Source organism: Cupressus sempervirens, chromosome 4 (assembly GCF_028749045.1).
Source record: "Cupressus sempervirens isolate cs-2001-9-10 chromosome 4, ASM2874904v1, whole genome shotgun sequence".
Classification (NCBI taxonomy): Eukaryota; Viridiplantae; Streptophyta; class Pinopsida; order Cupressales; family Cupressaceae; genus Cupressus; species Cupressus sempervirens.
Window position 1 is genome coordinate 464,202,833 of NC_143121.1, and position 26,932 is coordinate 464,229,764.

The following is a 26,932-nucleotide window of genomic DNA, read 5'->3' on the forward strand; positions in this document are numbered from 1 at the left end:
CAGATTGCAAATCAATATGGTGAGAGGGTTCATTATCTATAGCGGACTTATTAGAAACAAAACAATGGGCTGCTCATTCCACATCGTTATGTTTGAAGAAAGATTCCATCCTTCTAGCTGAAACTACCCTTGGACCACTGTTTTCCATAGCTTTCAGTATTGTTTTCTTACCTTCAACCAGAAACTCCAGCTACATCTGTTTGAAGTCCTGAACATATCTTTCTAGCGATTCAAGCCACTGAAGGCTCAAAATAGCATCAACATTGCTGAGACCAAGAAAAATAAAATCACCTAAGTGTAATGCCCCATTTGAATATTCAGCTGAGGTCTAATATGATTGCAAGTTAAAGGAAAACCGTCTACCACAAAAACAGTAAATCTTGGAAAACCTCCAGTCTGAAGACCCTGTCTGCTGACCAATTCCTCATTAATCATATTATGTGTAGCCCCACTATCCACTAAACATACCATTCACTGCCCCTTCAGAACACCTTTCAATTGAACAGGTCTACCTTGAGGAATTCTAGATGAAGTTGCAATGCATGAGTTCTCTTTAATAGTAGTGTCTTCTAGTTCTATCTGTTGAGGCTGATTTTCTTGAGGTTCTTCTTCCTCACAGTTGCCTGTAGCTCAACTAGATCCTCCTCTTTTGAATGTATTTCAATCAAGTAGCTTTACTTGCAATGTCTCCTTTTTGGGATAGTAGAAATTTCAAAGCCAAATTCATAAAATATTGAAAGTTACTTAGTTGGAGTTTAATGCAAAGTACTAAAAGTCATTTTTAATCTTTTAAAAGAGGATAAAAAGGTAACAAAAGAGAAAGAAGACAAATAGATGGTAATGGGAAACCAAAGGGTCATAGGGCAATTCCTTAAAAGAGCAAAGAAGAGCTCATTTCAGCATGCTTGGATATGGGATTAGAGTTTTTGATTTCTTCTCTTAAAGATTTGGAAGGTCAGCTGCAGCCTGAATTAAGGACAGAAACTGTCTAGCCCGAAGACAGTATACAAAAACCTGTTGTCCTTGGGAGGTGTCATATCAGGTGTTGCACTTGTGCTTGAACTTTATTTCTAATTCTCCAATCTGGCTATTATTTTCTGTATGTATGATTAGAGCTGATTGTTATTCTACTGAAGAATTTGATTGTAATATATCATTGGAAAAAAAAATTGCTTCTGGTTATTTATATGGTGTGCTGAAAATTTAAACTGCAGTAACATATTTGGGTATATCAAAATCTGGAATTTTATGATTCTTTTCTGGTTAAACTGAAAGCTATTACATGAATTAGTTGTTTAAAATTATGAGAATATTAGTGTGAGGAATTTCAGAAAAAATATCCACCCAGGATATTAGAGTGGTAACATATTGGTTCTGTTGCTAACCTATGAATCTTTGTCAGAGACAATACTACAAAGGGTTTTATTGTAGAGAAAGTACAAAAAGACAAAAAGGGGGATATTTACAAGCTTGAAGCTTTTGTGGGCAAATGAAAATCTTTATTTTGTTCTAAATGTCATATCTGTAAGGGAATATTTTCTGTGAATATATAGTTGGACAAAGGAAGTCTTGAAATAATCTTAATTCGTCTAAGTATTACAGTGATATTTTCAGTGTCGGACTAGCTAATCTAATCTGATATATTTGTGTGGAATCTGTTTGCATTGGGCACATAATCCCTGAGACGTAGCATAATATTATTTTAAATGGTCTTCAGATTGAAATTATTACCGAGTGCTGGAACATAGAATTTTGATTTTTGAAGTTCTAGTTCGGAATTAAATATATTTGAGTCCTTGTGCTTGAAGAGGAGGAAAATGGAAAGCGCTCCTGTAATGATTGGCGATTATATTTTAATGGCATGCATTGTGTGAGAAGACTAACTGTGTATTGTGTGAAGAGCATAATACTAAGGATTTGTGATTTGAAATATCAAAATTTGTGGAGCTATATATTGTGTGGATATATGGTGATTTTAGTAGTTCTTCGAATTCTCTTTTACTTGGGGGACCAAAGGAAATAAACTTAATATCTCAATGAAGTATTAAATTTGTGGAATTGAATCATTGTGGCCCCCTATTACCTTCGATTCTCTAAAGTTTGTTTGTGCTCGCGAAATTGGGCCCAAGTTACATTCTGTAAAGTTCGTAATTGCTGTGAATAATATTTGAAAATCAATTGGGCAAACATTTACAAAGAGGGATTTAAATAAGCTAGACTTTTAATAAGGTTCGCTGTGGGACTTGGTTTTTGAATTGGCTATTGTAAGGGGCTATTGCACTTGGAAAGATTATTCCCATGAATAATCGCTCTCTGTTGTCAGTAAAGTTATAAAATAGCCGATGGGTAGATTAGCATGTTGTTGGTAAAGTTATAAAATAGCCGACAGGTAGATTAGCATCCGAAAGGATGCGTGATGGTTGAGTCACCCCTTCGGAATGGTATATGTACACTATCCGGAATGGACTTTGGATCATTGTTGTAATCATCTGTAGAAGCACTATGTAATCTCTTCAGCGTATATGTGAATAATAAAAGGAGTACTGCTGTGTTACATGGTTTTGTCTATTGTCTGTATGCATTAAACTATTTACCCCATACAGTAAACACTCCCCTCTCCTAAGATGTTAGATACATTTTGGAATAGATTTAAGATAGTTTGGATGACACTCTGTTGGCATACATTGTTTACTATGGGAAAACATTCTGAGAGCTTATAATATCATTGGTGGAAAGTATGTAAATCCTGAACTGAATATTAACTAATTTCCCTTTTTGCTATATAATCAGAAATAAACTTTGTAGATAAATTTCCAGCACATTCATAAACAGTAGAAATGCCAACCGACACTTTTCCAGCCTCTACTTGAATACAATATCAAACTCCCATATAAACAAATGTAATACACGACATTCAATAAAACCAATGGTTCTCCACAAGATAACAATTCGTTATTTTCAAAATAACATTCAAGATGTCAAACATATAATCATGACTTACAAACTAATAATACGAAACCAAAAAACTCTTATATCTTAAACAATGTTATTGCCTTATCCAGTGGCAATATAACAACCAACAACTAAAATGTTATTGTATTATACAACAGCAATACAATAACCAATACACAGAAACCAATCCTAAATACAGATTCAATAGTTGGATTGGAACGATAGGATAAGAACCTGTAAGTGCGAATGAAACACCTAAAGCGATGTTCCCAGGGACAATGGGTTTGCGTCCACTGTCTGCTAGCACGAGGGGCTACGTCCTCCAACTAGTTGAAAGCTGAAGCATTCTGAGACTCCCACAAGAGAGGAAATTGAATTGAATAATAAAATTAAGCATAACCAACAATGAGCCTCTTTCCCCTTTTTAATACGCAAACCAAGACTCTTCAGCTCCTCTCTGGTTTTCATCTTATTCCCTTGTGGCTCTTCAACTTTCCTAAGGCATTTCGTCTTGTTTCTCCTTGCCCCTTGTCCTTAATATAACATTAAATCGTTCCTTTTAATAGTTTGAGCCTAAGTCTCAGAGTCAATTTAATATTGCATGAATTAAACCTTCAATATTTCTAATGTTCCAAAAGGGAACGTTACAAATCTCCCCTCAAAATTTCTTGTCCTCAAGCAATTCATACCAAGATCCCATATGAGTTTGCAAGCAGCCCTATAATCCAAACTGAAAATGATTTTGGCCATACTACGAAGCCAAATGTCTCTTTGCAATCTATCTCTCAACAGAATCACTGGTCCCATATAACTCTGAAAAAACTCAGCACATGCACTTGTAAACTGATAAACACTGATCAATACCATGACCACAATAAAATCCTCGTCCAACCATAGATACAATCTACCAACACCTGGATCCCAAACTCTATTACCTTGCTTCGCTGCTATGATGAGATAAAAATATATCCAGGGCCCATGTATAATCCAGTAGAATGTAAGACCTGACCTAAATGGATGATGTAAGAAATGAGCTGCTCAAAAGTTGAAATCACCATCCCAAAGACATTAAAATTCATACTGTCGACATAAACTTGGAGAATTCCCAAGCACATAGGTGCTATGAATATGAAGGATGCTGAGAATCTAACCGCGAACCTCACATAAATACTCCACCAAGAATTGTTCAAAGGTTGATGAAGAAAATTCACCCAAATCCCAATTGGGATGAAATCGGAAAATATGTTGGGGCTGATCAAATGATAATCAACAAAAGTTGATTCATCAGTCCCATGCTGAGATCCAGATTCACTGCTAGGATCTGAGCTAGGATCCCAAAGTCTAAAATCAAACTCTTCCTCTTCATGGCAAACAAGAGAAGATCCATCATGTAACACAAGAAGAGGATTGTCGGATGTCCAATCAGCAACAACTTCAAACAAGGGCTTGTCAACAAGCTGAAAGTGTTTTGAAGCTTTGCTACTTAACCATTTGGGGCAGCTATCCAAATCATACATCTGCTGAATGCTCTCAATTTCATCAATTACCTCTAGGAAAAACCCCTGCCTCTCTTTATCCTCCTGCTCTTGAGAGTGATTCATGGTCCTAATTTGATTTTCTGCCTCTTGAAGAGAAAATCGAGCATTATCTAATGCCTCATGAGTATCCTTAAGCTCCCCTTTGAGCTCCATAATCTCATTCCTTTCTTTACCTAGCTGACCAACAAGAATTTCAGCAACCTTAAGAATGTTATCTCTGTCGGAAAGCAAATACAAATAATCTGATTTCATGGTCTCAACAGCTATTACGATCACCTGCAAATCAACAAGAGACCAATTTTCTTCCACTCCCTTTTGAACCTTTCGTTATAGATCTTCCACCAACTTATGAGTGTTGTCATAACGTACCAGAGAAGTCACAATACTATTTTCATCAACCTTCAACTGACTCCTTAAGGTGTGCATTTCATGATTGTTATTTCGAAGTGGTTCATTGTTTTGTAGGGCCATCTCAATATATTCTTCTAATTTTATGTCATGAGCATCAGAATTAAAAGATTCATTGTGCAAAGATTCCAACTAGCAATAATCTTGAGTACAACCGCCCTCATCCGCCTATTTGTCAACACTCACCTCCATTTCACCAACATAAACACTATTTTACCTCGTGTAACATCATATATGTGATCGCGAGAAGACTGCCCATCTCTGGTAGTTGTTTGCTCTTTTGTTTCAAGATCATCCAAATGATAATTCTGGTCTATCAGAATTTCTTCGTACACCCTTGTGTGCTGTTCGTTTGCAAAGAGATCTTGGGCCAATTCCAGATACTTTCTTTTTGCCATATTAGTCATATTTTGCTGACCTAGATTAAAATCCAAGTAGTTGCTGAATGATAAATTGTTTTGAATTCGGATAGGAAGTTTTTTATCCTCTCCATGAATGTTGAGTATCTCTGCTCTTACAATAGATTCTGAATTTTGGGCTAAATGTTCTTGTAGTTTCATAGTGCCTTTCAAAATTTTGTTCAAATCTCTTCCCATTGCTGAATGTTGTTATCCTATTACTGTGAGTTTGACAAATAGTTATATTGTCCCAAAATTGCCTTACCTCTGTTTAGTATAGAGAACCTTCTCTCTCTGAATTCTGCTCTTGATTAAAGCTTGGGGAAGCAAACTTTAACCCGTGATGATGGAGAGTTAACTTCTCGCTAGGACTCACCTCATCTTCCTCGCTATAGGGTGACTATACTTGCTGATGAATCGGCTTTAGCTTCTATTCTTCCTCCTTACTATAAGCATAGTGAACACATCATTCACCCTTCTGAAATGTTTATGGCTTTCTTGTAACTCTAGATGGGTGTAGTAATTATATCTCTGAGTATTTTGATTAAGGGTTCTTCTAGTGCTAAGACCCGGCCGGGATCTTCAACTTGCTATAGGATATTAACCTCAAAGTGAACCAACTGATCATGTAGGCTATCATTGATGATGCTTCCCCAATCAATAAATTGTTTACCGGCTGAGATAACATTGATAAAGAGATATATCCAAATATCGAATTTTGAAGATTTTGCACTACCTATCAGCTAGTGAAGTAATATTATCAGATTTGAAATCTCATCAATAAAGAGGGAATGATGGAGCCTTTTTGGAAGTTGAGACTTTTCTCCTTTTGATACCAAAAACCATTTCTTCGCCAAATTGTTCAAACATTTGCTTGATTCTCGCTATAATATTCCAATGCCCTTTGCTTTTTGATATTTGTGCATTGCTCTATGTATGGCAACTTGAGAACCATTGTTACGGAAATTCCATCAGTTTTAGCTATTAAGCGGTCATCACGTGTTGTGATTTCTCTTGCTTCCGGATTGGAACCCTTTACAGGTACAATTATCAAATTTGGACATTGCACAACAATTGGAAAACCAACTACCTGTGTGTAAAAGACAAGGCCACATCATTCAACGAAGACACATCCTCGCAAAAGATAACCCTGTCAAATATTTCCCCTCATGCACATGTTATAAGGCCGGTAACTCCTATTTTAGAATTCTAGTAGCAAAAATGTAATGCTAGGTGTCACTCTATTTCCCACATGAGTCGACCAGAAGGAATCCACTTTCTTTACTCTGCACACTAAACTCCAAATGTCGGTAAGGTGTCGGCTATCACAACTCTTAATGGGCAACCACCAAGGAGAGCATTTGCGTGAGGAACAGGAATATACAGAGCCGCCCTTTAAAAAATCATTACAAAATTATTTTCTAATAATCCTTTGGCATAACAAAATATTACTGCCGTTACCCAAGGTTCATACGTTTTGCTTTTCTATTCATAGAACTTGCTAGGCGCACAGGCATCACCCAACTTATCTACAACTGTGTGCGTTACTAAGTTGTCTTCCCTAGATGTGTTGATGTGTCCATGTTATTGTGTCTACTCATTACAACTCACACCCAATCCTACTTGCTACTGGACACACTTGAACATAATGGACTGGTCCCACGAAATTCCTTGTTATATCTGATAGATGTTAATCTCTGTGGATTGATAGAAATAGGCACTTTACCAACCTTCTACTATTCCCTTGGTGACGTCGTGCCTTAGTTATTGTAATAGACAATTCCCATGAAATGTCCCGATTACTCTAATCAGTATTTGATAGGCTCAACCTTCCGACAATGCTCGTGCTTCCTGTAGAATGACTGTCGCATCTACCTGAAGGTCTCCCTCCTGTATCCTGATAATAACCCTTGGTCACGTCTGCTGCCTTATTTTTTTTCTTCTTCTGATTCTCCTATAAGTGATGCATTGACTGCAATAATGGAGTTGAAACTTGGAGTGAATGAGAATATCAAATTGGTGATCTTGTTCTCAAAACAAGGATGATTTGAGAGATTTCTTAATTGCATTTATAGAACGGTGCTAGATTAAGAAAATCCCCATGGTCTCTTATCTAAATCTTTTCCTATATTTTAATCTCCCACTCTGAGCAAGTCAGTCTAAAAATCATTCAACTTTTCCACTTGACTCGACTTTGGAAGCTCCACAAAAAGTCTCGGCTGCATTAATCTCCACACTGATTCCTATACAAATGTATTTTTAAAGCAGTTGTTCACCACGATAAGGCATGCCAATATCCATCGATTACCAATATTAATGATAGGAGCTCCAAATTTTTAAATGGGTCTATTTAATTCGACCAAAGTGGAAGTGGACGAATCCTCTCTCCAATGTGTTCTTCATCGCAAGGCTTTAGATAAAATAAAACTATTGCCTTCCAAAATGTGTAGCAGAAATAATATAATCTTGAACTTGAATATGATTGCCCAGAAAAATGAAGTGCTTCATAAAAAAATTCTATAGTACTTCAAGTAAATTTGGCTTTATAAGAGTCCCACAAATCCTTTCGAAAACACCAAAAAAATTATATCTCCTTACCAATTGGGTTCCGTTGATTTAAATTAAATATTTCTTTCAATCTGGTATTTTAACACCTACTTTTCCTTCAACCAATAATAATATTTCAACGACTACACACTTTCTTTTAGAGGTTACTAATTTGCAGAAATCCACTTCGTCCTCGATGATATAGAAAAGTAGTTCTTTCATTGTTTCTACAATATAAGAATTTCCAGAGTTGCAAATACCTTAAGTTTTATTACTCATGCAATATCACAGGCTGGTAGGAAAACCAAATCTGATACCACTGTAATATCTTGAACCAGATATTAACTGATTTCCCTTTCTGCTATATAATCAGAAATAAACTTTGCAGATAAATTTTCAGCACATTCGTAAATAGTAGAAATGCCAACCGACACTTTTCCAGCCTCTACTTGAATACAATATCAGACTCCCATATAAACAAATGTAATACGAGACATTCAATAAAACCAATGGTTCTCCACAAGATAACAATTTATTATTTCCAAAATAACATTCAACATGTCAAACATATAATCATGAATTACAAACTGATAATACAAAACCAACAAACTCTTATAATATCTTAAACAATGTTATTGCCTTATATAGTAGCAATATAACAACCAACAACTGAAATGTTATTGTATTATACAACAACAATACAATAACCAATACATAGAAACCAATCTTAAATACAGATTCAATAGTTGGATTGGAATGATAGGATAAGAACCTATAAGCATGAACGAAATACCTGAAGTGATGTTCCCCGGGACAATGGGTTTGCATCCACTGTCTGCTAGCACGGGGGGCTACGTCCTCCAACTAGTTGAAAGTTGAAGCTTTCTGAGACTCCCACAAGAGAGGAAACTGAATTGAATAATAAAATTAAGCATAACCAACAATGAGCCTCTTTCCCCTTTTAATACACAAATCAAGACTCTTTAGCTCCTCTCTGGTTTTCGTCTTATTCCCTTGTGGCTCTTCAACTTCCCTAAGGCATTTCATCTTGTTTCTCCTTGCCCCTTGTCCTTAATATAACATTAAATCATCCCTCTTAATATTTTGAGCCTAAGTCTCAGAGTCAATTTAATATTCCATGAATTAAGACTTCAATATTTCTAATGTTCCAGAAGGGAACATTACACAATATTGTGTGGCAAAAATATTCAAAGGCATATTATAGTGTAGTAGAGCTTAAGTCCTCATCATTGGATATACGTAAATAATTAAATTTGTTGACCTTTGTTTAAATCTCTACTGTAGAGCTGTTTCTCGAGTCTGTAACAATCATTCACCTTGTTTCATCAAACTGAGTACAAAATGTTGATGGGAACAATGCTGGTTTACAAAACTTGAGTGAGTGTATTTCAAACTGTAATTGTTAGGTTGGGATATTTAGAGCCTCCGCAGTTGGGTGTCTCATGGTATCCGCTTTGGTAGTCTTTGATGGTGGAACCTTTGATCGCAAAAACCATTGTCGAAAGCTTTGAATATTGAGTCCAGGTGGGCAAAATATCTATAATAAAACATCTAAGAAATTGACATTGAGGCATCCTTTGAAAGTTTTTAGAGCCTCTGCAACTGGGTGTCTCATGGTATCCGCTTTGGTAGTTTTTGAAGATGATTAAGGGATCACAATGTTAAAAATACAACAGATTAGATTTGATGTATTTGAGCTTCTAATGTAAAGTGGGAATCTAATACAATTTGTTGGGGTTAATTGAGAGACTTAAAAGTGACAAGGTTAAATAAGTTATAGTGGCGACCAGTTGATGCCAAGAGGTTCAAAAGATTGATACTGCATATAAAACACAATCAAATTTTGAAAGCATATCTAGAATCTTTCGTATTGGTCGATGAAGAGAAAATGGGTTTGCAAGTTGAACTGAATATTGTAGAGCTTCAACATGGCGTGTTGAAGGAATCAAAGTTCCACGCTTAGTGTACCTTTGCGGGATTGAGAAAACTAGAGTATCAAACAATTTAGTCCTTTGTTTATTTTATAAGAGTTGAGACTCTTTGGTAATTTGTTGAAATACGTTATTAATAATTATGTGTAGCCAAAAAAAAATTAAATATCAAACAGAGAAATTCTTGCTTAGGCATGACAAGGGGGTGGCTCTTTACAATTGGAGAGCCATTTTGTGTCGCTAGAAGGTTTTCTATTTTTGGATAGAGATTACTTGGTTGTATTGACGTTGACTTGACAACAATCTAGTCCATTGGTACTTTGTGAGTATTCTGGGTAGTTTTGGGATTCTTTCAAATACTTTTGTTCTAACCTGGGCATTGGCGTAACCACTTCAGAATAGCATATGCATTGCAAATGTTGTGTAAGATCCATAAGCAACAACTTCTTCCAGAAGACTGGTTAATGGTGGTACTATAGTAGCCTTCGTCCTTTTGGCATTCATTGAGTAACATTCTTAGAGTTACCATTTTGACTATGACATTGAGAGTTGAGTATTATTGTTGCTTTAGGGTTTGAGAACTATTGTGGTTGGAGATTTTTGTTGTTGTTACTATCAGTTGCTTGAACAAGGAGCATTTTTATTAAAATGTCAAGACTTTGTGACAATTCTTGTACTAGGAGTAATTCGAGTTGTTGTTGCATGCAAAGGGAGCTCTTTTCTTGGACTACTACTAGAAACTGCTGGTGCAAGCAAAAAACTAGGAACTTCAATATGGTTTCCAAGATAGATGACTGATAATTAGACAAGATGGGGTTTAGTAGTGTCAGTGGTTTCAAAATTAACACTCAAGAATTTAAATCTCCAACATTTGCAAGATTGAAACCACCAAATTGCAAACTCGGAATATTTAGCATAGAACTAATGTTTGAAAAAATACTCTCTTTCCATCCTAAAATAGTCACATTTATAGCAAGCGAATTGAGATACAGTTTAGGATAATGGAAAATATGAAAAGCCATGTTTTCCCCAAAGAATTTGATAAAACATTTAATGGGCAACAACTGAGAGCTTTGCCGCAAGAAGAAGAAATTTGTAATGAGCTCTATACAATGGGTTTGCAATTAGAGTTTGTGAAATCTCTGAATAATCTTCTTTTTAAGTTGGAACAATTGGATTCATGTTTGTCCCAAATGGACCAGTTTGATTAGAGACTTTTTAAATTAGGCCTTGCAACCCTCAATTGTTGCTTTAGTCTAGGACAGGTTAATGGCGCATCTCAGTGAAGGCATGAGACACATAATTGTGTCTCTTTTGAATGAAGTTGCTAGAGTAACAACTCCTATTACACCTTACAAGGACAACACATTGAAGAAGGTTATGCAATTGATTGTGGATAGCCTAGGTGGATTGGAAAAAACTAGATTTTTATTGTCATGTTGGATCTCATTTTTGAAGGAATGGTTCTTCACTTGTTTCAATGTTTATTAAGTGAGTTTAGGAAACATCATCTAGACATTGTTAGAGCTTGCATAAAAACTATCATGTCCTTAATATTAGATGAGGATGATGATATATGTAAACAATTAAAATTAGATTTGATGCTGATTTGGAGAGGGGAATATAAAGTCTCACTTACATCTTATGAGCTCACGGAGGAATTAATTGGGCATAAGATTGAGATGTTCAAGAATCACATGACAGATTGTGAGTTGATATCAAGGGCATACAAGCTTTAGTATCTTTGAAAATGAGCAAGAACCAAATGAGAAATGAGCATATTTGTTTCACATGCCAGCATTCTTGGTCACTTGATCACATCTATGAGCACAACAAGGAAGAAAAGTCAGCCCAAGAAGTTCAGATCAGCGTTGAGGAAGGTAAGAATCCTATAGCTCAGCTCCAACATAATGAAGCCCAAGCTTGCAATCAGATAGAATCAGCTATGGCTATTGGTGAGGAATATACCATCCTATTTGGTTACTTGGAAGTGGTTATTGACAAGCCTTTCCATGAGGAAGTTAATTTACAAGATTTTTGTACAAGGTGAAACATGAATCCTTCCATAAGAATGAACTATTTGAAAATGATGACATGATAGCATATGAAGCCATATATTTAAAGGAGGAAACTACTACAACTAAATCTGAAGTTAACACAATAGATGAAATTTCTTCCAACCAAGGGGCTGTTAAAATTTGTGAACATGAGCTAGACCATGAGGATGACCCTTAAGGGACCGATTAGAATGATCAACTAGAAATTTCATGTCTAGATGAAGAATTTGGGGCATTTTATTTTGAGGATAAGCTTAATGTCTCAAATGATATGGTTGTTGCAGCCTTAGTGCATTTTGATAATATACATAAAAGCCTTGAAGAAACTTTGTGGGAAGTGCAAATTGAGGAAAGGAAAAAGGGGATAGTGAGTGGAATTAATAGTGCATACGTGTTAATATTATTCAAGGTCCTCGATTTTCGGGGAGTTGGGCGAATTAATAATCCAGTAACTTTAAACATTATTCACAACTTCACAAAATTGATTAACCAATAACAAATCTAACATCTACTCATTCATCAATTCATTCCATGTTAACTTGTGAAACTATCCATTAAACAACTCATAAAAGAATCCACACAAGCAATATAATAATGCCTCTTGTGTTGTCGGTAAAGTTGTTTAGCCCTCTGCTATTATTTCTGTACCCACCCGAAGTGGCACCATCATTGTTTGTGTTTTTGTTCCCTCCTGTCGTGGAAGTTGCCTGTGTCAGGAGCACTTTTTGATGTCCTCTTGTTTTCATATTGAAGGGGCATTCTTTTGTGGAATGTCCCATAATTTGGTAGATCTCACAGAACTGGTTCTTTGGACAGGATCCCTTCGTGTGACCTTTTGTCTTGCGTTTTGTGCACCATACCTTGTTTCCCTTCGTCTCTTTCTGCTTATTCTTAAATTTTTTCATCATTCTGATCATATCCTTCTGGAGAGCTAAGACCTTCTTGCTGTCCTTTTCATCACCACTGCTATCTTCTTTCGAAGATGCGCCATCTGAGTCGGATGAGCTACTTTTCTTCTTCTTTTTCATTTTTTGTTCACTCTCTAAGTCCATTCCCCAATTTTATGCTTCGGTGTATGATGATGGCAGCACAATTTTCATTTTCTTCCTTAACTCTAGGCGTAGTCCTTCAATGAACCATCTCTTTTTCAGCCCATCTACCGGCTTACTTTCCATTTTATTTACTAATTCTCTTAGTTTTCTAGCATAGACACGGACCGTTTCATTTTTCCCCTGCTTTGTGGTGTAAATTGTTGCTACGATTTCATTTTCATCTTGTAGCAATTGAAACTCGGTGATAAACTCCTTTTTAACTCCCGCCCATGTAGTTAATTTTTGGGGATCGACATCGACAAACCAATTAACTGCTACACCCCTTAGGGTTGCTGGAAATTGTTAAACCCATTCATCTGTGTTGGTTATGCCATTCGCCGTCCAAATTGTTTCACGTCTTACAGTGTCTGATTGGATTGGCCATTCCATCACCATCAAACTTTGACAATTTTTCCTTTGGTCTAGCCATTACTATTCGAGTTGGAGGTACTTATTGTGTACCCGCACTATTTTGCGCACCCGCACTGTTTTGCATACCCCCGCTATTCTACACACTCGTGCTGTTCCGGACAGTCGTCTTATTTCCAACAGTTACGTTACTTGGTGAAAAAGGGTTTTCCTCAAGTGAAGTTGTTCCTTTCGGAAGTGTATCGTAGACGAAGAGTTCACTCCACGCTTGTGCTCCCTCGGCACTCTGAGCCATACGAGTTGATTCCCTGATGTTTGGATTCTCTTCCCTCGGCATATATAGGTTCAAAAATTCTTTGTTTCTTCCACCAAATTCAACTGCTGTCGAGTCTCTTCCAACAATTCCTTGGTGCTTCGATGTCCGTCAGCAATTTGTTGAAACCTCTGTCTGTGCTTGGCCTCTTGTGCCAAAATTAAAATTTCTTGTGCGGTGTGTATTCCATCTTTTCCCTTTATCTTTTTTCTATCCTTGTTAAGTTCATTTAGCATTAGTCTTCATTCCTCTGCCTTCGTTCCAGGTCCATTGGGCAATGGCGGCAAATGTATCTATCTTGTTATAGTTAGTCAGTTAATGTATCCTGTTTTGTTAATCTATCTCAGATATTTTGTAATTGTCATTTGGAGACGACTTTTCTTTTTGGGGGGATGATGTCGGTAAAGTTATAAAATAGCCGATAGGTAGATTAGCATGTATCTGGTAATTGTTATGTAGCCAACGGGCTCCTTCGGGTAGGTGCTTCGAGAAGGTATATGTACACCATCTGAGATAGTGGTAATCATCATTGGAAGCACTATGTAATCTCTTCGGCATATATGCAAATAATAAAAGGAGTATTGCTATGTTACATGTTCTTGTCTATTGTCTGTATGCATTAAACTATTTACCTCGTACGGTAAACATCTTGGTCGCAGGGAAAAACCATGATGAGAATCAATACCCACAAGTGTTATAAACCATGATGAGAATCAATACCCACAAGTGTTATACAGTCTTCTAAAATGCGTTGTGTTAAAGGCTTGGCCTTGTTAGGAGCTTACAATAATACCCAATTAAGAGTAGACCTTGTTAGGAGTCACCTAGCTAAGGAATTTACCTTAGACGTGTTAAGATCTTTACTCTTTTAGGAGTAACCATGTTAAAGGATTTTCCTACTCAATTTTAAGCCACCCGATTAAAGGAATTAGCTTCAAATCGTGCTAAAGACCTCACTCACACTGTTACACTGACCTTGTTGGAGGCTTTTAACTTGACAACTTGTTAGGAATAACCAAGTAGAATGATTTGATAAACAACACTTGATTACTGCTTGAACTAATCCTTTGTAGTTCATCTACATCTCTTTGTAGACATTCAACTCACATCTTGATTGCACAACCCTTGTTGATAAAAAAAAAAACTCTCATTGATCTCTCTTTTTCAAAATAACATTGTCATTTACATATATTTCTCAACATTAGGTAACCCTAACCCTAAATGTGTTACACCATGAGATCCATCTATGTTTGACCATTGTATTTAAAAACCCTAATTCATCATCAGCTAGTACCATACGATCAACTACTTCAATCGAGCATCGATCTAACAGAGAACATTTGGCCTTTTTACTTTTTCCAATGAATATACACACTTCCAAGAAACTCCATCACAATCTCCAATGTATAACTGATCCATAAAATAATATTGATTCTACGTCATTGCTACATCAACAATCAATTCACCACTACAAGATATCTTGTGAAATCGAGCTACATGTTATGGGTTGAAGATCAAACATAAATATTCAACTTGTTTTCGTTTTCCTTTCAGAGCTCTCTTCAATTGATCCAAAACATGTCTTCCTGTTTTCCAAATCAATCACAACTCTGACAATGATCCAACAACCTAGTAAACATCATAAAACCTAGATATCATCTCTTGAAATAATACAAATTTAATAAATCGATCAAATCATTCATTGTCTATCATAAACTGACTAACCTAATCAAACTGCCTTACTTCAATCAATCATAACTTACTCAATACTGATGTGCAATACATGAAATTACATATATAGAAACTAGAGACATCTTTGAGTCTCACATACCAATTGCATACTCTAACTCATCAACAGCACGCTTGATTTGTCACCTACATAGTAACTTAACTTGTTGGTAAACAGTTCATAACTAACTATTAAGTTGACATCAATGACAACACAATAACTTATTTGGTCACCATCAAACATGTGATTTAGAACATTTGCATTAGTTACACAAACAATACCTCATGCACTAGAAAGGGCCTTGGAAACGATGAAATTATATTACTTGAAGTTGCTCAAAAATAAATATATGGCCATCAGATATGCAGGTGATAAAGAAGAGTTAGATGAGCTTTGTCTTCAATTAAGTATGACATACTACTCATTTTACTAGGCTGAAAATCAAGTTACTATGGAACCCACTCACAACGAAGATGTCTTAATTCTAAAACTAAAGAGATGATACAAGTTGTAGAAGGGATCCATACCCTTGGTGAGATTGAAGATGAATATGGTATTTCCATTTTTCCCTATCCTAAGGAGGTACTCTGTCCTGAAAAAGGTCCCAAGGGCCAGGAAGAAGTCAAGCACAAGAATTTTTATTTGTACATCAACAAGTATATACCTTCACAATATCATCAGGATAAAGAGAAACTAAGCAAAATTAGCTTAGAAATTCTACCTGATAATGATCTTTTTGTAGCAGGAGTTGAAGATTTGATTGTTAACACTTGTGGTGAATCAAAATTTTTAGAGTTGTCCATAATGTGTGCCGAGGGCTTCGACAATCCATCCATAGATTTATCGCCGAGTATTCATGATGTGGCAACTACTCATTATGGGTTGGTGATTTTATCTTTAAACCTATTTCAGCCATCAACAACTTCCCTGCTTGGTCCATCATTGCATTTTCAGATTTGGTTTGGCCTACAGGAGTTATTGTGTTGCAAAGGCATTTTTGGATGCATGACTATGTGCTAGATATTGCACATAATATGGATTTCTTCTCTATAAATGGGAACAATGACACTTGTACCATCAATCTTAATGCTTGCATATCTTATAGCAGTAACTCTTCCCTTTGGCTTCCTCTTTCTGTGGCACTCACAATGGCATTAATGGTGACCCTTATAGTGAGCTATTTGATAACATCTCCTAGTTTTTGATTGATGGTGACATTCTCATTATTGCGGTTTTCAATGCTCGTACTCATACTATGCAGACTCCTCACGACAAAGTTAATGATTCCTTGTGTACTGTAGATATTGATACTAAATTGTTAGGCCTTAATAGATTCTCTAGGGATTCTGTAGGCCCTCTCACTGAGTGCGGTAGACATCTTTTACAACTTTGTGAGACCTCTACTCTTGTGGTCTGCATTGGGCTTTGGTGCTTCTCGAGTTCTCATTTCTTTACTTGTAGACCTCACTATGGTGGGGTTAGTGTCATGGATTATGTCATCTCCTCTTAGTCATTCATCCCTCCATCCATTGGTTCCCCATCACCCCTCTCCCTCTGGTTGACCACTTTCTCCTTTGTCTTACCATTTCTTGCACCTACTCCCTAGCCTTCCCCCACCTCCTGGCCTCCTCTATCCCCTTTTTCTTGTCACCTTAGCCACACTAACTCCACTTTTGGGATGGTGACTTTGATCTCTTTATTTCACATCTTAGACAACTTCTAGCAGATGTTGTTTCTCTCTATGCCTGTGTCTCCACGTTGTTCTCTCACTTTTTTGCTGCTATCTGGGAGGCATCCTTGTTGTCCTTCCCCCATTTCATCACCCCTTGGGTTACCCCTCAAAGCCTAAATGTTCTTGTCCTATGAATCATTGGCACAATAATGATTCTAAGGCTCTTCACTCTCACCTCTGCCTTGCTTTGACCCACCATCACACTTCCTTCCCCTCCTTAAAGTTGTCATATCGCCTCCTCTTCTACCTTAAAAAATGTCTTTTCATTCACCAACGTAGATTTTCCCTTCGTTCTTCCCCCTTTTGTTCCCCCAAGTCTCTTTAGCATACTTTTTTGCCCCTCACTCCACCCTTTCCCTTGATCTTGTAGAAAGTGCATTATTTTCCCATGTCTCCATTCTTTATGATGTCCCTCGTCAGCCTCATGTTCAGTCTACCCCACTGTCCTATGCCATATTTTCATTTGTTTGACGATTTTGGAGGGTATCAGAAACATGAATACTAGCAGGGTTGTTGATGAGTGAGGGTTTCATGCTGAGCTCTTTAAGCATGGTGCCACTATTCTGTGTTCCTATCTCTCTAAGCTCTTCATTAGGTGGTTTATTTGGGCTTTCCTTCCTCTTGGTTCCATCATACTATTCCCTTGATCCATAAGGCGTCTCCTACTTATGATCCTAATAACTCCAAGACTATTATGATCGGCCACACTTTCTCAAAGTTGTATGCCATGGTTCATAATATCCTTCTTACTAGAGAGTTTGAACAACATCATGCTAGGGTAAGAGGCTAGGTTGGATTCAGTGAGATTAGCAAAGGCTCGATTCCATTCCTCAAAGGTTTATTGCTGCTTTGTTGACTTTTGTAAAGTTTTCAACACAGCCCCTCAATGAGCCCTTTTTCCGATACTCCATGACATTGATATCTCAAATCTCCTTATCATTGCCACTATAAGACTTTATGAGGTGGCTTTGGGTTGTCTTAGGACTCCCACTAGCTTTTCCAGCTTCTAACACCATTGGGGTGAAGCAGGGGTGCCCCCTATCTCCTACTCTATTTGGGATTTACAATGATGTGCTTGCTGAGATCCTTCTTAAGCACCTTCTTGTGGGGGATGGTTTCCTTCTTCACCATGTGTTGGTGCATATCTTGCGTTTTACGAATGGTGTGATGTTTTTGCCCTTTTCCCCATAGTGTTTATAGAGACAATCAATCTGCCTAATTCTCTCTACAATTTGAGACGATTGTGAATTTGGGTAAGACTAAGATAACGATTTTCAGTTTCCTTAAAACCTCCCATCTTCACTTCACCTTCAATGGCTCTGAGATCGAGATTGTTTCAGCTTATACCTACTGGGGGTTTATGTTTGTGGGTCCTGGTTTTAGTTTGAATAGCAGGCCTCAAGCTATAAATCATCTCTCATCTTGTCTAGAAGCGCTGATAATTCTTTTTCTCATACATGAGAGCCCAAAATATAGGTTGTTTGCATTGCTTAGAGCTCTACGATTTTAGTTTTTTTACAAGGGAGGCTGTCCTTCCAATATATAAAAAGATATATCTTTACACTATTCTGTTTTGTGTTGTTCTAAAGGGGACAAATTAAAATGCTCACAAATAACAACAGCTGCAGTAAGATTAACTACTAGAACTTGATAAAAAGATGCATCTATTGGCATTTAAAATGGATGTTTAATAACACAAGAAAGAAGTATTTGACATGGATTTTTGTTGATAACATTGACATTCCCAAACTTGGACATGGAATCTAATTCGACCATCAAATTTCCATGGCCAAATTATCTTGTCTTTCTTGATGTTTCTATAAGGGAAATTGCAGTTCTGTGAGTGTGTAACAACCGCAATGGCATTGAAATTCTTGGCAAGGTGTGATAGTAGCTACACTGTTCTATTTTGTGTTTTTCGAAAGGGGGCAAATTAAAATGCTCACTATTAACAACAGCTACATACTAAAAGATTAACTACTAGAAGTTGACCCAAAACTTGCATCTCGTAGCATTCGAATAGAAGTTTTATTAACCCAAGAAAGAAGTATTTGAGGAAGATTCTTGTTGATAACATTGTCATGCCTGAACTTGGACATTGGGATCCAATGTGACCATCAAATTTCCATGGTCAACCTATCTTGTCTTTTTTGATGTTTTAATTAGGGAAATTCTAGTTCTCTGATTGCATAACACCCATAATGGCTTTGAAATTCTTGGCAAGGTGTGATAACTTTATTACGAAGTAATTCGAAAATATTTGCTTGATATGAATAGTGATCAGAGATCAATTATACAAGAGATTGAATGATGTTTCCATAGGAAACAATCATAAGGAATAGAAACATTCTATTCTAGAAATTGGAAACTAAATATTAGAAACATTCTAATATTTATAGGAGATTACAATAGATAACCATTAGATACTAAACATAGATAATAGAAACTATCTATTATTGTAATACACTCCCTTAATGGTTAATCTATCTAGAGCACAAAGCTGTCAAAAGGCATATAAGGCAAATTTTGTCTGCTCATTGTGCTCTGTACTATTCGTTGTGGATTGCGAACCAAATTGCTTAGATAGGGAAGCGCTTCTTACATTCAATCTTTATGTGCCCATACTTGTGGAAATAGTTGCATTTAATGTTCTTTGTTTGGGAGCCTTCTAAAGCTAGACTACAGGATCTGTGCTAAGAAGATTGCTGTGAAAGAGACTTTCCCTTATCCTTCTGAAAGGATTCAACAAAAAAGGATTTATCTATGGAGGGGGAGCTGGAAATACTACCGAACTATTGTTTCCACTGATCTTGCTGAAGCAGAAGTGTATAGAGATCTATGAACTTCAAATCAACACTTGTAGAAGTGACGTTGAGAGTCTTGGTAAAATGCTCGTAGGACTTGGGTAAACTCTTGAGGGTTATGACCACAATGTTCTCTTCCTTTATCTTGTGTCGAATGGGAAGTAATTGATAACAAATTTCCTGAATTCTATTCAAAAGATCCTGTAGCAATTTCTGCTCATCCATGACAATAAAAAACAGTGTTTTTGAAAAAAAGGCTATGCTTTTGTCCGAAGTCTCATGAAGTGTCTTGAGATGCTCCCATATCTCGTAGCTGTCTTTTTGGATGGAATCAAAGGTAGCTGATCGTCAGCTATGGATAATTTGAGAAGCATCACTGACTCCCAATTATGTTGATCATATGTAATCTGATTAGGACCATCTTGAGTAGGTTGAGTTTCAGTACCCAAAATCACTTGATCATTGCCGCGATATTCGAAGATGGTTAGCATCCGCTGTTTCCACGTGCCATAATTGCGACCATTGAACTTCTAATGTCCTTTTAGCAAAATATTAGTCAGAGATGCCATAGCATATTTTTTAGTGAAAAAATGTAAAAATCTGTGAAGACACATACTTCAGGGCATAAAGAAGACCCTGAAAAAATGAAGAGGTACCTAGAAGAGAGCTTGAAATACCCAAAAAGAATATGTTGTTGGATTATGGATCCGCTAGCTTCAAAATTAAGGCACAAAAATCAAGGCACCTAGAAAAAATGGACAATAACCTAGTTGAGCTCTTAGAAACCCCACAGAGTGTAAATTTTTTTTCGGATCTAGTAGAGAATTAGGGTTTCGACCAAAAACGGCCCTGGTTACGAAACACCCCCCAAAAATGGTGGATTTGGAGAAAAAATGCTGATTTTGGGTGCGAATCAAGACTAAAAGTTTGTAAAAACCCTAGATAAACCAATGGTTTTGGAAGCAGATATGCATGAAAAATAAAATTGAAAATAAAAGGCAGATAATTTCGACCAAGAAATTATAAATATTTTGGAAAATTTTTAGAGTGTTGGCTCTGACACCATATTATGAAGTAATTGGAATATTTTTGCTTGATATTAATAGTGATCAAGAGATCAATTATACAAGAGATTGAACTATGTTTCCTCAGGAAATAGTTGTAAATAATAGAAACATTCTATTCTAGAACCAAGAAACTAAATATTAGAAAAATAATAATATTTACATGAGATTACAATAGATAACCATTAGATACTAAACATAGATAATAAAAACTATCTATTAACCTTATAACTTTTGTGTGTAATTATTCTTTTAGTATTTGCTTGTAGCTAGGAAGAGTGAGTGTTTTTTGGTTGTATAGATTGATTGCTTTAAGATAAAATTAATTATCTTTCATCTTGTGTAGAAGTGCTGATAATCCGTGTTCTCATACTTGAGAACCCAAAATATAGGTTGTTTGCTTGCTTAAAGTTCTATGGTTTTAGTAATCTTTTACAAGGGAGCTTCTCCTTCCAATTTATAGAAAGGTTTATCTTTACATTGTTCTGAATGGGATGAATTAAAATGCTAACAAGAAACAACAGTTACATACAGGAAGATCGACTACTATAAGTTGACCCAAAAGTCACATATATTAACATTGGAAAATAAGTTTTAATTACACTAGCAAGAAAAATTCAACAAAGGTTCCTGTTGATAATATTGTCATTCCCAAACTTGGACTTGGGATCCAATGTGACCATCAAATTTCCTTGGCCAAACTACGTGTCTTTCTTGATTTTTTTTCAGGGAAATTCCAGTTCTCCAATTATATAAAACCATGATGGCTTTGATATTCTTGGCAGGGCAATATTTTGTTGACAGATGTTTTTGTATGGGATTAAAAATCATGGTCTCTTCTTTCATTGTTGTCAAATTTGACATCAGTATTACTGTTGTTAAATAAGTATGAAACTTATGTATTGAAACCATACAAGTTACCTAGGGGATGGCTTGACCAATATTGATAACAACCATACGGTTAATTTGTTAGATTAATAGTGTGAAATACGTCATTAATGTCACTTTTATTTTGGAGATGAGGCATTTTTATTCATTCTGCTTCTTGAAACACACCAAACAAGCATGCATTGTATTTTAATTGGTTTGTTGTGTTTCATTGTACTATCAATCCGCTTGAGCTACTTTGAAGGTTTGAATAATAATAAATATTATTTGAGTGAACTGCAAAAGATGTTTGAAATACTGTGTAATAGCTGAAGTAGATTCTATGGTTTCAATATAAACATTCACAGTAGAAAGAAAATAATAATTTGAAAAGTAACTTCTTAGAAATTTGAAAAATCAAGAGTATGTTTTCACATGTTTATTGCAGCTTATCTCTGCCAGAATCATAGCCTTCTTACTCCTCCTCCTCGATCTCATCCCCCCGGCCCCATATATAAACAGTGGGGGCCGAGCACGGCCTACTTTGTATCACACAACCCTGCAGATCTGTTGCCAGATGAGCTCAGGATGATGAATCCTAGGGGGCCCCTCTAGACTCTAGATATATATGGGGATGGGGCCGAGTATAGCAATACAGTTTGGTACTCTTTTATGCAATTATATTTTTGTAATTTAACATTACATGTGTGAAAAGTAGCACACATTATAACTGATCGATTTAACGCATAGCTCTAGTTAGTGATGCTGCTGCTGTGTAATGTCACAATATTAAGAAATTCTGACGTTTGTTTGGGTTCAAATGCAGACACTGAAACTTGCCAACCACATCAAAACATGGCACATAATAGATCGATTATAAAGGATTTCGATCTTAACAGTTTTGTTCAAGAGACAATTGAGGTTTGATGTACAGTTTGAGACCAAACCATTTAATTTCTATTATTGAAATCAACTCTGAGGACTTTTCATGACTTTTATTTTTTAATTCAGTTAGGTTATTTGATGATTGATCCTTTTTCCTATGCAATACCATGACATGAAAAATGTACCATTTATGGATTTGCAGGAAAATGAAAGAAGAAATGCAAGTGGAACAAAAGATAAAACTGGTACTCATGAAGGAAATAGACTTGAAAGAGATGCAGTGACCCTTAGCAGGTTTCTTCTTACAGCTCAATATTGTTATTGAAGAATCTTAGCAGTGCTTTTAAACTTCTTTTTTTCACACTTGATTATTATTACTATTATTTCTTTTGAGGGGGGTCGTTGTGGCATTTGCAAAATGATATAAATGTCTTATACTTGTTTGTTTGTTATTAATGAACTTGTGGGAATTTAGCAAATGAAATGAAAATTATGTTTGGAGCCTAAACTAATTTGAAAATTTGTGACTGTACAATTGCAAAGATAATTGTTGAATTTCCTATTACTTATTTCACTGTGCTTACTGAACTTGTGGGAATTCGGTAAATGTGGAATCCATTGAAATAAAGAGTATAATTGGAGTCCAAAGTCTATATGGAAAATTCATGATTAGAAAGAGCTATTAGACTGAACCTTAGCAGTTTTCTATACACTGTAATGATGTTACCTATCAATAGTCAAAGAAAAGGTGTACAAAGGAAGATATCTACGACAGAATCAAAATGCAACTCTACATCAGCAGTAATGTTGGGAACACCCTATCTTGTTACTCCCAACAACATGCCAACTCACTATCCCTAAACATCGAAAATGCAACTCATGGGCAAGAGGAAGGTTTAGGTTGACCAACTCCATCTATAGAAGGGTCCAAACTTGTCATGTCTATTATATTCCTTTTGAAACTTCTGGTTGAACGGCCAATTTTTGATGTTTCCTTTCCATGCACAATTGGGCACAAACAAGAATAACAACTAGCAATAATTATAGATTGAATGATGAGACCTTCATATTTGATTTTATATTTATTGTAGCTGTCGAAAAATTTAGAAATATCCTGAATTAGGAAGCAGATACAAGCAGGTTTTTGAATATTTAAATCAGCAAAACATTATACAAAAAAATTCAAATGTTATAATGATCAAATCAACCATTCTTAGCCAAGGAAACATCAGCAAAACATTATACAAAAATATTCAAATGTTATAATGATCAAATTGAAATGTTATAATGATCAAATCAACCATTCTTAGAGTATGCGGGAGGTTTTCAGGCAGATTTGGGCAATTGACAACAGTCTCTTAAAATTAGAAGTGTCCCCTATTTTTTAGGCATTGCTTCAGAGTGGACTAGGAGACATCTGAGGGGCTATGGGATCATTTTGGCGATTGTGAATGCATTTCCTTTGTTTTAGAAGGTACTTCCAGTTCAGTGGGAGTGTCTCCAGAGGAACATACATCAGAGGGGATTCACAAGGTTGATAGGATCATTTCTCTTCATTTGATGAGCATCCCTAGATTCTAGGGAGAATCGACAGTTAACAAGTTGACCACTTGGGGGATTGAGGAGCTAAGTAGAGCACCATGGACAGTGTTTGGTATTGTGAGTGAGGTTCCTAAATTTTAGGGCGAGTTCCTATTTTTAAGGAGTTTTCAGTCAGCCTGCAGGGCTCAAATAGAAGAGACGATCACAACATTTCAGATAGATTTTGATTGCGAGCTTCAGATTGGATTTTACTATTAAATAAGGAAATATTTAAATATTTCCTAATTTTATTTTTTAACAATATAATATTAGAGCGATAATATAATCACTCAATATTAAATAAAACTTTAATACCTTATTTGCCCTCCTTTCTAGGCGTTATACTATATAATGCTATAATTAATAGAGGAGCCAACTCAAGTACTGAAGAACTACCTCTTGTGGTTGGATTTTCATAAGGAGGCATAAATAAAATAAAAATATTATCTTAAAAAAGAGGGCAAATGAAAGCCTAATTCGAAATTAGGGTTGAGGCTGAAAACAAAAGTGAATAAAAACAAGTTCTGGGCTCATTTTTTCATCATCCGGGTTGATGATTTCATTTGAGAATTGAGGAGAGCTCTAAGTTCAGGGTTTTCAGCATGAAATTCAGTCACAAGAACAGAAACCCTTGAGGATTTATAGGCTGGATGACACCTCAGCTTGTAGGAGAAACAAGTTCCAGCATTGTTCGGCTTTGTGAACCAATTCATGTTGGAATTTGTTTTGATAATTTATACTGACTACAGAGAAAGCAGAATTTCAGCATTTAGCATTCAAATTAGAGTATTTTTAGTGGATTTGGACATCCAGACATGCTGTATAGATCTAAATAATTGACGTCACCACCTGAGGAAGGGTTTTACTTTCATTTTTTGCAGTTATGTGTAACCAGAAGTCAGCTGGAAATCAGGTTGATCATATGAGAGGACAAAACTGGAGTTTATAGTTGCAGATCCAGCAAATTTAAAGTGTTATGAAATCTGTGCTTGCATTAACAATAGCCAAATTGCATTATTCCAGGCTGATGTAATCGAGTGCAACCAGCTATAGCATTTAGACTCTTGGGAGCTTGCGATTGGCCAAAATCTGCTCGTAAGGGCTGTGGGATAGTTCTGAAACTCAACATTACATGTCTGATCCTCATTGTATCTGGTACAATGTATTATTTATGTATTTGGATGCAATGAAGAAATAGAAATCAGAGTCCTTCAGTAGTGAGTACAATTACTTCTTCTTGTTTACTATCGATGGTTAGTTCCTATTATTTATTATCCCATAGCATTGAGTGAATACTTAAAAAAATTGAAAACATTAAAAACACTAAACCATAAGCATTCTTGCAAAAATTTATACTACCATTTCACACTGGTCAAAGACAACTTTAGTAAACAAAAATCAGTATTTACTTAATTGTTCCTAGCCAACATCTTTCAGTGGTACCAGAGAACGTTTCCTCTAAGATTGAAACAGTTATCTATGCATCCAGGTAGAACAAAGATTTACATATATTATGGTTGCAAGAGAACAGAATTTGATTTGGGTACAGGAATAGTGTAGACATGGGTTATCTTCAGGGCATGGCAATGTATAGGTCTAGCAGGAGGAACACGAGAGAGAGAGAGAGAGAGAGAGAGAGAGAGAGAGAGAGAGAGAGAGAGAGAGAGAGAGAGAGAGCTCATTAATACCCAGTTGATGATAGTACAGGCCTTGAGTAGGCTGCAGGTTACATTAGACCAGTTGGAGCTGGGGCATTGTGAGGGTTGGACTGGTAGACGTGACAAGGTAAATTATGTTGGCCCATCCGTTGCTGATAATAGAAGCAAGAAGAAAGCACTCAATGTAGAGTAGAGGGATGTGCAAGCCTCATCACCAGTTAACCAACATTTAAGGAAGGGACATGCTTATATTTGGCCTTCAACAAAGAACGAACCAATTTTAAACAAAGCTGTAGAAAGAGATTCTCAACAGGCAGTTCCTAATGTACCAGTTATGCAAAAGAATCAGCAACAACAAATTACTGCTCAAGCGAAGATGTCAATTGCTGCTATCATTGAAGATGCCCCTCCTAAATGTCAAACTAGGATTCTATCCCTCATTTCAATACTCTAGATTATATAAAAAAGGCTTGTGTGTGGGATTTGTTATCTATAACTGGCCAAAAGGACTTTCTAGAGTCAGCCCTATCTAATTTGAGCTTAACCATTGAGCCTAATCAGGGAGAGTCTATGGTTATCCTTACAAATTTTATAGTTGATGTTAAAGAACATGTACCTAAACCCGTGTTTTGGCATTCACATGTTGAACCCAAAAAACTTTTCTTTATATGGTTGCTGTTGCTTAAAAAGTTGGTGGTTGGATTTTTCCTATCTCCTCTTGGTAACTGTCCATTACTTGCTCATTGTGCAACTGTGATGAAACTTTTGAACATCCTTTTGTTTATTGTAAGTTTGCTTCCAAAGCGTGGTCTGCTTTTGTTGGGCATGGTGTTCATTGGAATCCTAAATCTGGTCTGTCATGACAAGAAGTTCTTACTGGATTTGTTGAGACTTTTGATCCCAAAACTAATGCTTTTTGGTTTTGTCTTACTAATGAGATTTTATGGTTCATCTGGAAGCAAAGGAATGAGGAACTCAAAAGCAAAG

At 36.2% G+C, this 26,932-nt stretch overlaps 1 protein-coding gene across 1 annotated transcript in view; it reads left to right on the forward strand.

Moving 5' to 3' along the window:
• LOC149561989 (uncharacterized) overlaps positions 1-26,932 on the forward strand; it is a 309,510-nt gene that overhangs the window by 146,568 nt on the left and 136,010 nt on the right. Inside the window, exons 10-11 of the mRNA XM_089825523.1 lie at positions 22,648-22,742; positions 22,909-23,000. Coding sequence (XP_089681649.1) covers positions 22,648-22,742; positions 22,909-23,000 — 187 coding nt within the window. The remainder of the gene's footprint in view (positions 1-22,647; positions 22,743-22,908; positions 23,001-26,932) is intronic.